This window comes from Canis lupus, chromosome 34 (assembly GCF_011100685.1).
Source record: "Canis lupus familiaris isolate Mischka breed German Shepherd chromosome 34, alternate assembly UU_Cfam_GSD_1.0, whole genome shotgun sequence".
NCBI lineage: Eukaryota > Metazoa > Chordata > Mammalia > Carnivora > Canidae > Canis > Canis lupus.
In genome coordinates, this window is record NC_049255.1 from 18,539,282 (window position 1) to 18,554,635 (window position 15,354).

General features: G+C 52.4%; 1 protein-coding gene across 5 annotated transcripts in view; it reads right to left on the reverse strand.

Annotated features, from left to right (window-relative positions):
- Nucleotides 1-256: 256 nt before the first annotated feature.
- The window catches only part of IGF2BP2 (insulin like growth factor 2 mRNA binding protein 2), a 155,352-nt gene continuing 140,254 nt past the window's right edge, over nucleotides 257-15,354 (reverse strand). For 3 of the 5 annotated variants that reach the window (XM_038583625.1, XM_038583623.1, XM_038583627.1), the window contains 6 exons: nucleotides 11,678-11,746; nucleotides 10,674-10,790; nucleotides 6,647-6,721; nucleotides 5,087-5,218; nucleotides 3,418-3,531; nucleotides 257-1,109 (listed from right to left, as the gene is read on the reverse strand). In XM_038583625.1, the coding sequence (XP_038439553.1) occupies nucleotides 975-1,109; nucleotides 3,418-3,531; nucleotides 5,087-5,218; nucleotides 6,647-6,721; nucleotides 10,674-10,790; nucleotides 11,678-11,746 (642 nt within the window). In that variant the 3' untranslated portion in view covers nucleotides 257-974. Of the gene's footprint in view, nucleotides 2,125-3,417; nucleotides 3,532-5,086; nucleotides 5,219-6,646; nucleotides 6,722-10,673; nucleotides 10,791-11,677; nucleotides 11,747-15,354 lie in introns of all 5 variants that reach the window. The other 2 variants (XM_038583626.1, XM_038583624.1) reach the window with 1 other exon arrangement.

The window sequence follows — 15,354 nt, forward strand, 5'->3', positions numbered from 1 at the left end:
GGACCCCAAGAATCTGCATGTCCAACAAGTGCCCAGGTGATACTGATGCTGCTAGTTGGGGACCAGGCGTGGAGCACCACTGACCTAGTTGAGCTCCTCCCAGATAGCTTCCTGGAGAAGCCTGCCTCCTCAGGGTGGCTTCCCAGTCCTGACTCTATCTGCTGCCCATCTTCCCTAAGTCCCCCAGAGCTGGAAAACTCTGTCGACACTTTGGGATGGGCGATGCTTAGTAAAATAAGAGACCGAGACACCAGGATCTTGTTAGCTGGATATATTTCATTTTTTTTGTTTTTGTTTGTTTTTGTCACAGAACACTGTTTGCAGTAGAGGAAACTGGCATTGCAGTCTGGTGGTAAAATGGCTTGTTCACATAAACCAGTACATGTTCATCCTTTAGCGCAAAAAGCCCTAATGGCGCGTACCCTATTGAAATTCAGGACATCTCCAATATTTTCTCTCTCTGTTTTTCTTTGTCATCTTTTTTTTTTTTAAATAAACATTTTCAAGGTTTGTCCAAAAGAAGGCCATATAGGTTCTTGGCTAGCGGAAGACAATTCAGAACAGTTGTTGCACACTTGGACTGTCACCTTCTCCAGGCTGGCAGTTGATATCTTATTTTTTTTCCAACTCATTTTTATTAAAAAAATAAAAAAATGCTCCAACTATCAGTTTTACAAAATCTCTAAGGGAAACACAAGAGCAAGGTGCTGAGGTAAAAAACACCTGAGGTAGCTTTTTTTTGTGTGTTTTTCTCGTTTAAAAAAATCTGTAAATTTAACGCCCTGGGCCAACGACCTCGTGTAAATTGCTATTTTCCTCCACATTTTTTTTTTTTAAAAGAAAGAAATCATTTCGCTGAATATTGATGGCTTATACACCAAAATGTAAAAAGACAAAATACATTCTTTCTTTGTGGAATCTTTCTTTGTTTGGTTGGTTGGTTTGATGGGTTCCTGTTTTCTTCTTCCAAAATGCTAGGACAAGTACCATTGACTCTTGTTCTTTTGAGTAACCAAGTGTAAGTTGAGGCTGGTTTGTGTGTTTCGCTTTTGTTCCTTTTGTGTGATGTGATACTCAGAGCACTGCTTTGCCTGGGGGGTGCGTAGATACTGGGAATTGAGACAGAGGGATGAGGGATGGGGGAATTGAAAAGAATGGGAATGGAGGAGGAGGGGAGGGAGAGAAGGCAGGGGAGAGATAAACAGAGAGAGACAGAGAATTATATAGCAGTATGCAAAAAACCAGTTTAAAACCTGTGAAGCAAAGAGAAATGGGTGTGTGAGCTAGACAGGGATGAAGAGAGACAGTTTCCTCTTCAGAGAGACGGTATCCCTTCTGTTGACATACACAGGTGATCCAGAACTGCCGTGAGTGTCCTTTCGAGATTTCCCTCGGGTGAATTTTGTGTGGGTGGTCTCGAAGCTCCTTACTAAACCATTAAGACCTCCCAAAGAACGACTTTATTCTTTAAAGTCTAGAAAAGCCTGCTTTCTCTTTAAAAGGAAAAAAAAATTAATTGATTAAAACTTGGAGTTAGTTGAGTTATTTGATATATTATTTCTAAAATATATTAACGCTGCAGGCACCCTGTGTAACCCACAGGCCACATATCTTAACATCTTTCCCCTTCTAATATGTACACACATGTACAGAGACAATTTCCACAAACAGAAAAGGGTGTGAATTTCGCTTTGCTTTGAACACGTTCACCTATGTTAGTTCAACTAAAAGGGATAGCGTGGTGGGAGTTAAGGAGAGATCCGAGTGGATGGTGCAGTGGATGGCTGGGAAGCCTGCAGAGGCCCTGGGGGAGGCAGGAGGCCGGCCGGGGACCGGGCTGACCCCCCCCCTCCCTCCGGGCCCCGGGGATTCTCAGGGCCTCTGCAGAGTCCCCGGCGCCTCCGCAGACTTCTCATTCCTCAGGATGGTCTTTGGTTTGCTCCCGAGCTGGCTGGCTGTGTTTGGTCTCATTCTGTCAGGTGTTGGAAGGGCTACATTCATCCGTTGTTTTGCTGGTGCCTGTTGGGAGCCTCACTTGCTGCGCTGTGAGGCGACTCCCTGAGGATATTTCTGCTCCTGCTGCTTGACCTGTTGTACAATTTCCCTGATCTTGCGCTGGGCAGTCTGCAGCAAGGGAGAGGAGGGGACAGGGGAGAAAAAGGAACCCGGTTCTGAGGACAAGCGGTGGGGCCCGGAGGGTGGGGCTGGGACGTGGGGGAAGGAAGCGGGAGGCTCAGAGAAGCGTCATCTGCCTGTCGAGGCCCTCACTCTGGGGGCCTTTTCTGCCTGAAGTAAAATGCAGGGTCCCCATGCCCCCCACCCCTACCCCAAGGCAGCTGGTTGTGGGAGAAAGACATGGGACCCCAGAAGCTTCTGTGTACTTGCAGGCCAGGAGGCAGAGCCAGGGAGCCAGTGCCAGGGGGCCTCGCAGAGCTGGACCGCACCCCCTCCCACTACACACACTTCGGCCCTCAGGGCTGCCCCGCACCCCCCTCCTGGAGCCCTTTAGGAAGAATGGAAGTGTGATGCCGGATGGACAGGAAACGGGTGCGGAGGAACCGAGAAGTGGCCCAGACCCTCTGCCCTGTGCAGCTGAGCGAGCCCCTCACCCCACACCTGCGCTCGGGTCCAGGAGGCCTGGGACGCAGGAGGCAGAGGGGGTGCGGCCGGCGCTCTGAGGGCAGGGCGCCTCCGGCACAGAGCACGCCGGGCACTCGGGCGCAGCTTTACTGTGCGATTGGGTGGCCCTCACTGGGGTGGCGCAGAGGCTGGGACTGCTCTGTCCCCAGACCCAACACGCGAGGGCCTCGAACAGAACCAGGCCACATGGCACTGGGTCACAGGTCCCCAACTGAAAGGGAGGAGCCCCGGCCTGGATGGCACGGGGAGGTGGGCTCCTGCAGTGAGCGAGCTGAACCCTTCCCATTGCGATGCTGGTCCCCGCTCAGGGTCTCAGAGCCTGACTGGGGACCCCTGGGTGGGTCCTTGCTGGTATGTGGTTCCCAGCAGGGGAAGGCTGTGACTGAGGCCTAAGGGGGCAGCAAAGGGAGGGGGGCAATGCTCTAGCCCTGCGGGGGGCTGGAGATGTGCTGGGTTTGTCTTCCAAGTGCTAGGCTCGGCCCTGACCTCCTCTAGCAGCCTAGGGAGGGCCTGGGGAGGGCCTGGGGAGAGCCGAGGTGAGAAGGGGTGGAGCAGTTGTCCCTGCCCTGTAGGCAGTCCCTGAAGAGCACGGGGAGGTCCACCTGTGGGGGTGGGGGGGTGGGGGGTGCAGGAGTGGGGGGGTGGCACAGGGGTGTGTGTGTGTGTGTGTGTGTGTGTGTTTGTGTGCAGGGCCCGTGACTACCTGACAGGCTACCAATAGCTTAGAGAGCTGGAAAGTGACTGGTAGGAGAGACCACACCCTCACAGCACAGGTACCTGGCTAGCAAAGAAATGCCCAATGATTCTGACGATCACTTCCTCATTTTCATCTGGCGTTTGGTCACGAGGCACGATGACTTCTGCACTGGTTAAGTTCTGCAGCTCATTCACCTGGGAAGGGAGAGAGTGGTTCAGGAGGAAGTGGACAGGGGAGAGCTACTCGCCTTTCCTTCAGCCTGGGGGGTGGGGGACAGTCACTGGGCGCCCCGACTCCTGGAGCCCCCCTGGGGCTGAATTTTTATTCTGGAATTCCCCTCAGCAGGTTCCTGCACATGCTCCAAGGACCCGGGCTCTGCCATCATCCAGGAAGGAAAATCCCTCCTGGACACACTCTCCAGGCGAGCCAGGAGCCCACACCACCTCTGACTCACCAGAGTAAGCTCTCCTTTCTAATCAGGCGTTGTTCTGAGCCCCACTCTTCGTTTGCACCCCCGCCTCCAAGTCTTCCTTCTACCTTCGAATTGTTAGTTTTTCTCCAGTCCCACAGCGACCCTGCTGCTCCTCTGTCCCCTATGGCCCCCCCTTCCTGCTCTCCGGCGCTCCTCCCCAGCCTCAACCAGCCTACACTGCACCGGGGCTCAGCCCAGGCCCTGGCCCCGGGGTGCTGAACACCCAGGTGGGGTTGCCAAGTGCTCGTGGACAGCTGACAGTCTCTGGGCGGAGATGGGGGGGTACACAGAATTCAGTGACTGGTTCTAAAATGACCAAATAGGGGATCCAAGGGCTCAGGATGGCTGTTTGCCCTCTTCTTATTGTATCCTAGCTTATCCAAAGCCAGTGTGTGTGCCCTTGGATGCTGATTACATTCCTGGATATGGGGAATAATCTGTAAGCCATTGGGTTCTATTCTTCGGTATAAAAGGTGACTCATTATATCTAGAACTTGGCTTTGAGTCCTTGATAAGAGCTTCCGCATAAAGAAAACAGCAGGTACGTGCATGTGCGCACCTATGACTCTAGAGGTCCCCATATGCCTGCCACTCCACACGGTCCCTCTGCTAGCGTGCACAGGCTTTATGGGAACTTCTGGGGGCGGTCATATCCCCGCCAGGTGGGTATGTCTCATGTCTGACAGCCTATCTGCTGGTTCCTACAAGCTTCAGAGTTAATTCTCTGGCATTTTCAAATGACTTTGTGTTGCTGCCACCTTCAGGTTAAAAGCTGTGTTTTTTTTTTTTTTTTATGTTTCCTTTCTCACCCACCACCCAACTGAGAAACTAGGTCCCCTGTAACAGATGGGCAGGTTTGGGGAACCAAAGACAGAATCTACAGGAAGGAGAGTCTGAAAAGTCAGAGGAGAGTGTAGGATATCAGGCCCCACGGGCCTCTCAGCATGAATTCAGAGAAGGACATACACTCTGGAGGGGGCTCCATTCCCTGTTATTTTCCTGCTGCTGTTGGGTGTGGGCTTGAAGGGGGCAGGAGGCAGCCTCCTTGTCATCTTTAGGGAGTAGGGAGCTTCATTTTCCAGCATGTAGCTGAGATGCCGTATTTCTGGGTGCAGAAAGAACCCTGGTGTTTTTGGTGGCCTGGCTCGGCACCAAGGATTTGGGGCCCTCCGCTCCGAGTCACATCCTTGAAGAGCCAACAGAGGTCTGAGGGAAGTTAGGCTAGGCTGGGGCAGGGAATCAGCCCAGGAGATGAAGCCAGCTCAGAGCAAACTTACGGTTTTGCCGCCCTTGCCGATCACCCGGCCAGCTGTAGAAGAGGGCACTCTGATGTGGGCTTCCAGCTTCACCTCCTCCTTGGGGTTAAAGAAGTTTTCTTCTTTCAGTTTCCCAAAGATCCGCCCCTGGGCCTGAGAGAGGAGGGCATGACCGGTGAGTCTGGGCTGCCAGTCTGCACACCTGTGTGCTGCTGCTCGAACCAGCGAGCCCAGGCCCTGCGCAGCCTCAGCCCCAAATTCCGTGGGGCTGGACACGGGGAAGCTGCGCGCCCTGCTCCCTCCTTCAGAGACCTAGTGCTGCTCCTGCCACCTCCAAGCAACATGCAGGGGACCGCGGCCTCGAGGAAGCCCTCTGTGTGGGGCTGGGGCGCAATGAGGCCTGATTTCTGTCTCCCTAGCACCTACAAATGTTGGGCTGAATGAACCTGTGCGGGGCATTCTTCATTTCCTCCCCCCACAGTATGTTTATGCCCATGGAAACCGAAGGATGGAGGCGAGGTGCGTGGTGCAGTGTGGCTGCTTTTTGATGTCTTAACCCCAGAACCAGTGCACCTGTGAGGTTATGGTTTTAAAAAAAAAAAGCCTTTAAAAAATTGAGATACAATTTATATCACCTAAAATTCATCATTTTCAAGTGTACACTCCAGGAGTTATTGGTGTATTGTTTTTTAGATCCGTCCACACCGGAATCATTCCCAGTGAATTTTAGGCTCTGGTGGAAAAAACACTGGACTGGAGCAGGGTGCTGATGAAGCAGGTGCAGCATGCATCAGAATTTCACTAATTTTTATAGCTAACATCCTATTGAGCGGATAGACCACATTTCATTGATCTACTCGTGAGTTGAAGGGTTAATGTTTTCCTTTCAAGTCCTAAGTATTTTAAAAAATATTTTACTTATTTATTCATAAGAGACATACAGAGAGAGGCCAAGACACAGGCAGAGGGAGAAGCAGGCTCCATGCAGGGAGCCCAATGTGGGACTCGATCCCCGGACCCCGGGATCATGCCCTGAGCCGAAGGCAGACACTCAACTGCTGAGCTCCCCAGGCGTCCCAAGTCCTAAATATTTTTAATGATAAGGACTATCCTTTTATAAATATGTTCCTGACTTTCAGAAAACTCAATTTCTAATTTCCCTAGGAGAAGGGCGAAAATAAAAATGCACCTCACCAAACAACATCCAACAAATTCCTGCTATGTCCCCTGACACCCCATGGTTAGGCCCCCGTAGCCTGAAAGGTATAAGTGACTCAAGAAGTCTGAGACACCTGTCCTCCAAACCATGGCTCAGGAGGCCGAGATACCCCAGAGGGGCACCACCTGAAGTGGGTACTGACAGACAATCAACTTTTCCATGGAAGAGAAGGGAAGGAGAGCTCCAAATGGAACAGCCTGGAGGGAGGTGAGACAGGGTGAGTCTGAGACCAGTGAGCAGCAGCAGGAAGGGCAGCGGAGGCAGGGCCTCCCAAAGAACAGTCCTGAACATGCCTCTGAGGTGGCTGCTGCCTGCGTAAGGCCCTCTACGACTGTGGGGCCCAGGTGGCCCTTGGTACTGACCTTGAACTGGGCTTCCGGTGGGCCGGTGATGATGACCATCCTTTCGCTGACATCTGGGCCTTCCGCTGGGGCAATCTGCAGTTTACAAGGCAAGAGGAAAGTGCTGCTGCCAGGCTGTGCTCTCCAGACCCCTCTCTTGTTTGGGTGCGTGGCGCACATACCTAGCCAGGGGATGATGGGGCTTCTGCCTTTGCCCCTGCTGCCTCCACTCTGGGTATTAGGAAGTGACCACCATGGTGCCCAGCATCAAATCTGGGTCTTCGGCTACCCAGGCAGACTTGGAGGCAGGCCAAGTAGTTACTGCCTGTCCCGACCCTGAGCACAGGCAATGACAGGCCTCCCAAGGGAGTCAGGAGGAAGAGGAGCTGTGGGCTCCGCCACCCGACCCAGGCCCCAGAGCAGAGGAACGGCTAGTCCACAGACCACTACTGTGCAGCCAGCTTGCAGGAGAGGTGCCCGGATTCTAACTCTACTCACAGAGGCGGTTGGCTGCAAGGGACAGTTGAGCTAGAGCACAGGTAGCTAGCACCAGCTTGTCCAGGGCACAGGAACTGAGTGAGGGGCAAGGACACCTGGGTCCCAATGTCCGCTCTGCAAACCCCTCCCCTCCCTGGACTCCGTTTCCTCATCTGTGAAACATGAAGGTGAACCCCGGCAAGCTCAACGCCCCCTCTAGCTCTCGCCATTTGTGAGTCTAGGTCTCTTGTAACACAGCTCACATGACAGGCAAGCACGTCTTGTTAGAGCCTCATTACAGATTCTTCTCTGTATAGCCCGCCTTGTTCCAAAAACCACGAAGGTAGCTTTGAAAATAAATATGTCGTAGCAAAAGCTAAAGTTAATTTAAAGTAAAATGAGTTAAAGGTACTCCAGACATTGAGAAATGAGCCAGGAGTGAGGTTAGTATGTAAATGCATCTCATAAGGTCCTATGCACGTGCCTCAGGTGGGCCGCAGAGTCAGTTTTAAGCTTAGAAGAACAAAATCAATAAAAGAAACTTCATTTACAGGGTCACAGTGTTCCTAAAGTCAGAAAAAGCCAGCGGCTCAGGAGAGGTACCATCCTGAGACTGATGATGTAAGTCACCACCAACGGCTGTGCTTCAGACGTGCCCCCCTTGCCCCGCAAAGACCTCCAACTCCACGGGGGTTAGTTTCTAGCCCACGGCCAAGGCCAGGCTCCATCCGTGAGCCTCAGGTACCGTACGGCCGCTGCAACATTGTAGTGATGACGCATCCCAGGTGTGCTCTGGAATCAGAGATCTTCCTGGGGGCTCTGGCTCTGACACTGCAGCATGAGGATGAACGTGAGGCACAGGTCCCCAAGCCCTGAGCTCCTTGGGAGGACTTCCCTTACATGGGCAGACGACCTGCCAGCCTTCAACTGTGTAGGGCAGCATCCTCTGCTGAAAAGCAAAGATCACAGTGTCCTCCCAGCAGGTCACACAGACTGGTCCTTGAGACCACTGGCAGAAACGCCTGCCTCTATTTCTGGATCCACAGTTGGCATTAAGTCTGGCCCTTATCTCAAAGAGGAGACGAGAGGGACTGGAGCATGGACATGGTGGTTCCCACCCTACCCACCCAAACCCAGAGGGGCTAAAGGGCTAATTCATGCTTTACGCTGACCAAATCCCTGCTGCCATCGCTGTGCGCCTCCCAGTGACTCCTGGTTGCCTTGCTCAGAGTCTGAAACAAACACCCCGTCTCTCCTCTGACGCTCACCAGCCCAGACCACAAGCCTAAGAGCTACTCGTGTGCTCCTGGGGTTTGGAATGACGTTCCACCGGGAGAGCACCAGGGAGGAGGACCCCACCTTATCATGACTGAGGCAAATGGGGCCCAGAGGTAAGCAGGGGCTGGAGCGAGGGCCAGGAGTTCGTGTGGCATTCTGAAGCCTGCTGCCCTGATGCTCCCAGGGTAGGCAAGCAACAGGAGCCCAGCTCCGTCTGTAACCAGAGCATCTGGGGGTGCACCTCCCCGACCTCCCCTCTGCTCACCCCCCCCAGCTCCCACTAGTGTACAGCTCTCTGCCTGAAATGGCAGCATCAAATGTGCCTCTTGCTGCAGCCCCCTGAAGGCTGACAAAGCAAGAACGGAGGGTTTTTTGTAGTGAGATTATACATTTTGCTGTAGAGAAAATGCTTTAGAGTCCTGTTGAAAGTAACAAAAACCAGACTGGTTTTTAAAAGCAGGAAATTTTTCTCACAAATACTTGGCTTCCCTGGTTTTCTCTCCTTCATTGCTATGCACAGAGGCAGGGGCCAGAGAAGGAGCAGGGTGCTGATGAAGCAGGTGGTCGGTGCAACATAAAGGCTGACTGGGCCTGACCAGCCTGCAGAGCCCTTTCTGCCCCCCTGGTCCCGCCCTGCTGGCTCTGCCCATCACAGAGGTCGTGAGCAAAGTGACATACCACCACTCAACCTTGTCGGGATATGGATGGGCAGTGGGGACGCTGTAGGGCGATGCCCAAGGGAGTGCTCTCTCTCTCTCCTATCTCCTCTAGGCCTGTTGGGAATGATTCCACTGTAGGGCTCTGGTGGCTCTGGTGGCAAAAACCCTGGACTGGAAATTGGGTCACCTGGTTGGATGTCGGCTCTCACATTCTTTACCTTTGTGGCCTCTGACAGTTAATGAAACCCTCTGCGCCTCGGTTCCTCACGGGCAACACTACATGGAGAGTTGCTGCTGCAGCCAGCCCAGCAGGGGCTCAGAACCCTGCAGGGCAGCGGATGAGGTCACAGCGGGTCCTGCCACTTGTGTGCTTCAGCCTGGTCCCCGTGACTCTCTAAGTCCCACTCTTCTCAAGGGATACAGGGAGGATGTGATGTCACGATCCTTCAAGCCCCTTGTGGTCGAAATCATCTAGTTCGGTCTCCACCGCCTCTCAGGCCACAGGACTGGACACTGGGGCGGGGGGCGGGGGGACAGGCAACCAGCCCAGCATACCTGTCCCGTTCGTGGGCCGGGGTCCCACCTGCCACAAGCCTGCTGGGAGCAGAGGCCTCCGTGTTCCACGCTGCGGGCCACCCGCCCCTCGGGGCTCCCGCCCAGGTTCTACACTTTGCAGGTAACAGGAGAAATGCCTTTTCTAAACAGAATTCCTTGGTGGTCTCAGGGCAATCCTCATTCTGTGCTACTCAGAGTGTTTTGTTTTTGCTTTCCTCCAGCACACTTGCTGTGGGAGAAATTCCAGCTCTTCTTGAGGAGAAAGTGCAAGCATTCTTTCTCTCCAAGTCATGAGACTTCTCGTTCGGAATTCCGGGTTGTCCCATGGTAGCAAATTACTTTACGTAACAACGGAAACTCTGTTTTCTAAAGTGTTTCATGAGGCTTGGGACGTGCTCAGCATTCTGTCTGTGAGTCAGAGCCGATAGCTGGGCTTGGAGCAGGACCAGGGTCGAAGAATCCTTCCCTTTCAGCTCCCGGGACGCTTCTTCACAGGGCGCCCGAAGGGGCAGGATGTGGGCGCGTAACTGCCACTGCCACTCGCGACCATTCCCATAAATCAAGGGGCCTTCCTTCCTGAGCTGCTGTTCCGTCCCAGGGCTGCCTGTCGGGCTGTGTCCCCAGCTTTTGTTTATCTACAGTGTTATCGCTTTCCAAAGAGTTTTTCATTCAAACTATTTTCTTGAGGTTCAGGGGTGTGTGAAGCAGAGACTAATTAAAGCATCAAAACCCTGATAAGGGCACAATGTAAACAAGGCTCTGCTGGCGTAGCCCCCTTGGCTCGGGAAAGGCCCCAGCCTGTCTGCGCATTTACAGTTCTTGAGAAGAGGGTTGCAGTAGCCCAAAGAGAACGGGGTTGCCTTAGGTGTTACAGGTGTTACTAATAATTTTTCCAATTTCATCATCAGTTAAACGAGAAAGGAAGGAGAGAGCTAAAGAGGAGAGGCGATGGCATTAACTGGCCAGACCCCGCAGGCTCCTGCCCCTGGAATCAGCGTGGCCCAGGAGCAGCAGAGGGAACGGGGATGCGGGGCGGGGGGCTGGTGAGGGAAGAGGGTGGCTGTCGAGAGCAGCTTTACCTTGATGGAGGCCCCAGCAAATCTAGCCAGCTGTTTAATGTGCGCCCCTTTCTTCCCGATGATGGCACCTACGGCCTGGGTTGGGATGAAGAGATTCACAATCTCCTGCTCTGGATACTGGAAGGGCGACAGAAGACAAGATGTCATTCCCACTGGGGTTGTGCCTTCAGGTGCTCGGCAGGCAGGAACCGAGCATCTACCACGAGCCATGTGCTCTGACGGCCCCAATGCCCAAGGAAATGGCCACAATGGTGCATGCAATTCCCCTGTGCTCTAGGGCTCTGCAGGCGAGAAGCCTAAGGAATGAACCTGAACAGTGAGACCTCTTGAGCAGCTTGGAGTCTGCTGGATTCAGAAAGTGGCCTGTTCACAGGTTTTCTGCCACAAACAAATGTGCTATGTACCGCTCCTGGGTCTCTATCCAAGAGGTAAAACCGTTATTAAATATATCCCTGGCCTGAGGACGGAGTCCCGAGGCACCTGGTGAGGAAGAATGGGAAGCTACTCGGCACCTGGGAGCCACAAATGGTATTTTCACCAGAGTGGCCTCGTGTTCAAAAGATAACAAGTAAATCTGCCCTGACCAGGCCGCCTGGTGACAGCCCGGAGAGACGTGGGCAAGGCTACCAGGGGTCTTCGCTCCAGGGGTCTGTGGGAATGACACGACTCCCACTGTTAGACTTTCCTCAGAGACATTTGGAAACTGTTCTTCGGCTCGACACTGCCTCCTAATTTGGCCTCTTGATCATTCACACGTGCCGGCTTCCTGCCACCTCTGGGTTTGTAAGCATCGGCAGGATGGCTGCACGGGACGCATCGGCGCTCTGAAGATTGTCAGCGTGCCCCGATGCTGGGGTAGTTTGATGTGTGATACCCCATGCTGTGTCGCTCCTGGGGTGACTCACACCAGGAACATTTGCCGGTCAGTCTGCCAAGGCCCTTGGGGCGCCCACCACAGGACAGGGAAAAAGTGGCAGAGGGGGCGGTCCTGGGGGGACACTTACGGAGTGGTGGTGCGGGAACGGGCCAAACTGGTGAGGGGGGTACAAGCTGGAGAAGTATCCGGAGTGGGTCTGCAGCAGGAAAGAAACAGTTGGTCAGTCAGCTGGTGCTCACGGGGACACTCCCCACGCAGGGAGGCAAGACTCCCGCACACAGCACAGGCTCCTCGCACCGGCACGTCTGCACCTGCCCATCGGCAGCTCAGATCTCTGCTGCACCCCCACCCCCTCCGCAGCATGGAGCGCTGGGCTGGGTTTTTGGCCGCTGAGGCCCCAGGAACTTGCCACCGTGGGAGTGAGGGCGCACACACACTCCTTTAACCTGCCCTCCCTCAGATGGGCAGGCCCAGTGGGAAGTCCTGATGGGACCATAAGGCACAGAGATGTGGGACACTATCAGGACGTAGCCAGTGAATGTGCTCCCGGGAAGCTGGGGCCATGAGCTCCCTTAGAGAATTTCGGAAGGAATGACAAGATTGAGGATGGAGGAACTTTGAGAAAGAGGTTGGGAAAGGAAGGAAAGAAAATGAGTGAATAATCAGCATCGTGTGTGAGTGTGTGTGTGGGTACAGGAAGGTAGATGTACACAGAAAACAACAGAACTATTAAGAAAATAACATTTTATTATTATTTTTTCAAGATTCTATTTATTAATGAGATACACAGAGAGAGAGAGAGAGGCAGAGACACAGGCAGAGGGAGAAGCAGGCTCCATGCAGGGAGCCCGACGTGGGACTCGATCCCAGGACCCTGGGCAGACACTCAACCACTGAGCCACCCAGAAGCTCCAAGAAAATAACATTTAAAAAAGCTGCCTTTTACTGAATACCTACCGTGTACTAGGCACTGTGCTAGAGACTTTATTCATAGAGTCTTAATCCTCACAGCAGGCCTGTATGACAGGAAGAGGTTTGATTTCATATATTCCTATAGGCAGGATGCTGAGTGCATCAGTGTGGTCTAGTTAAGTGCATCTGACATAAGGTCACAAAAACGTAGGCATGCCTGTCACAGGAAGGCAGGTCACCATGGAGCCGATGCCTGTGGACCCAACCTGCAAGATGACCTTGTAGGTTTCTGACGCTGGTCAGACACTAACTTTTGCCTGATGGCTCCTAAACAAATTTCATGGTGTTCTCAGTCTCCCAGATCTCCAGCTGGACTCTGAGCTCCAAATCACAACTTCGCCCTATGTCTCACTAGGGACAAAATGAAACAGTCTTCCTATCTGAGCTGGACAGTGGACTTCTGGCCTCAGAGGAAAGGAGGTATGGACACGGGGGTGGGGGGGGAGGCCTCCCCCAGGGGTACCTGAGGTGCCTACAGAGCTCTGCTCAGGGGAGGGAACCTTTGCTCTCAATGTCTCAGAAAGAGACTACAGTGATAGCTCATAGCCACAAGAGGGGGCTACGAGATCAGCATTCTCCGGGCGATCTCCACATCTCCCTGGAAGCTGAGTGCAGGCTTTCCTGGTCCTGCCCCTTCCTTGAAGAGAGTTCAGTTCCAGACCCTTCACGCAGGTCCCTGTCCTGAGCCATGGAAGGTGAGGGGAGAATGCTTGTGGCTTTCTGCCCAAAGTTCTGCCCTGGGGAAGGATGCTTCTTCCCCCTTCGTCTTGCAGGACAGCCTTTTTGCATCAGGCCTCAGAGCAGCAATGCTTCTCAATTGTTATTTACCTTTTCTTCCCAAAATTCTGAGACCAAGAGTAGACCGGCCACACTGTGGCTCCTATTCTGAGTTCACACACTCTCAGCATAAACACTGTACCAACTGCAGATCTAACCCAAGTGGTAGATTTGGGTGAGCATTGACCACTTGGGTTAGATCTTCACCTCCCAGGAGGAGGTGGCCTCTGAGCTGGGACCCACGGTGAGGACAGAACCCCACATAAGGCACTGGACCTTCTAAGCGGTGTTCATATAGATGCTGAGCCAGGAAAGGGGTTGGCCTCTTGAAAACTAGAAAAGAGGCCAGTATTTGAAAAGCAAGTAATAGAAGACCGCTGCGAATGACGACAGGCAGGCAGGTTGTGGGCCTGGCTTTGAACATGGGTTAGAGCCTATGTACAACGGTGCCCCTGAATAATGTAACATGGCATTCAGGGAGGTCACAGGAATAAAGAATCTATGGTTGGGTGCTATATGGGCTGGATGACGAGTAGTAAATGAGCACTGACCATAATGGAATGTATGGCTTACAGCACACTATTTCCCAACCTCCCAAGCTGAAATGGAGTTCTGATCTTAAATGGAAGAAGGTTTTCAAAACAGGCTTTGTCATAATGATCAGAGAAATCACCCACTCATGACTTCAATAAATGTTCTCTTGAATGGGAAGGGAAAGCAGGTTGTAGCCATCAGATGAACCAGAGGCTCAGGGAAGGGAGAGGCTGGTATGGAACTCCACCCCCTACTTGGCAGTTGGCCTCACACTGTCCCCGTTTGAGGATTCCCAGTTATTTTACAAAGGAGAACCTACTTTAGTTTTGAATATTTTAGAAGCATCAGGACACTGGGGAGGGGGCGAGGGACGTCACAGTAAAGGTGACCCTGCCCTCTGCCAACAGAGGCAACAAGGACGGTGTGGTCATTATTATCCACTGGTTCATGTTACATTCGCAGTTTGAGAGAAACTGGTGTCTGCTCTTCCTGTCTGCTTGACTGCTGGGGTGTGGGTAGAGGAGTAGATACCAAGTGCATTTGTAAAAATTAAAAAGGGAATTATAAATAGTTGGACCAGCTTTTCCCTGGAAGAAATGCAGCATCCTTAGTTCCAAGCTGCTGTGTATAGCCATCATCATGATGCCAGATTTAAGTGATACACTGAAGCATAAAGAAATCCAAGGGTCGGAAGAGTGAGGCTGGGAAATGGGTAGTAGACAGGGCGAGAGTCAGGCATACAAATTACGTTCAAATACTGAAACAACTTTAGTGTGAAAACAGACTGATGCCACATTGCAAAGATGGTGGATGCTCTCCCTAGGAACCGGGGAGGTGGACTTGGGCCTGCGGGGAGGGAGTGGATTTGGGCAGAGGGGTCAATGTCATGGACAGAAGTCTCTCAGATTCAGAAGGTACACTGTTCTACTCCAGCTTGTCAAATGGCCTCCCACAATAGCTGCTTGTCCACCTCGGTGTTGTCAAGGGACAACCTTAGGAGCTGACGAAAACCAGAAATTGTTAAGCTAGCAAGAGGCAGAGCTGAGATTTGAGCACAGAGCTGTGTCTGACTCTGCAGCCCAAGATCTCAACCACTACAACCAACGCTGCCCCCACCTGGAACATTCCAAATTCATGGGTTCAGGTGAGGCCCATGGCTCATGTTATGGAAGAACTCCCCTAAGGACTCTAATGTGCCCTCTGTTGAGTTTATTTAAATATATGAACAAACAATTAAAATTCATTAGATATATACAGCGAATCAGGAGCATGAAAGACGGGAGCAAAGATGAACAGGCAAACAAATGACCTCAGTGAATTAATTCAAGAAAGAGGAAGAGCTTTTTAAAAAAATGTCTCATTTGATTTCTTAGTGAAATTCAAGATGACAGTTCCTTTACGCATAAGAAACGGCTATGAGAAACAAATAAAGGAGAGACTGAGATTGATTTTGGAAAGCAATCACTCAACAGAGGCTGTATATATAGCCGAGAAGACACTCCTTTAACCCAACAGTGCACT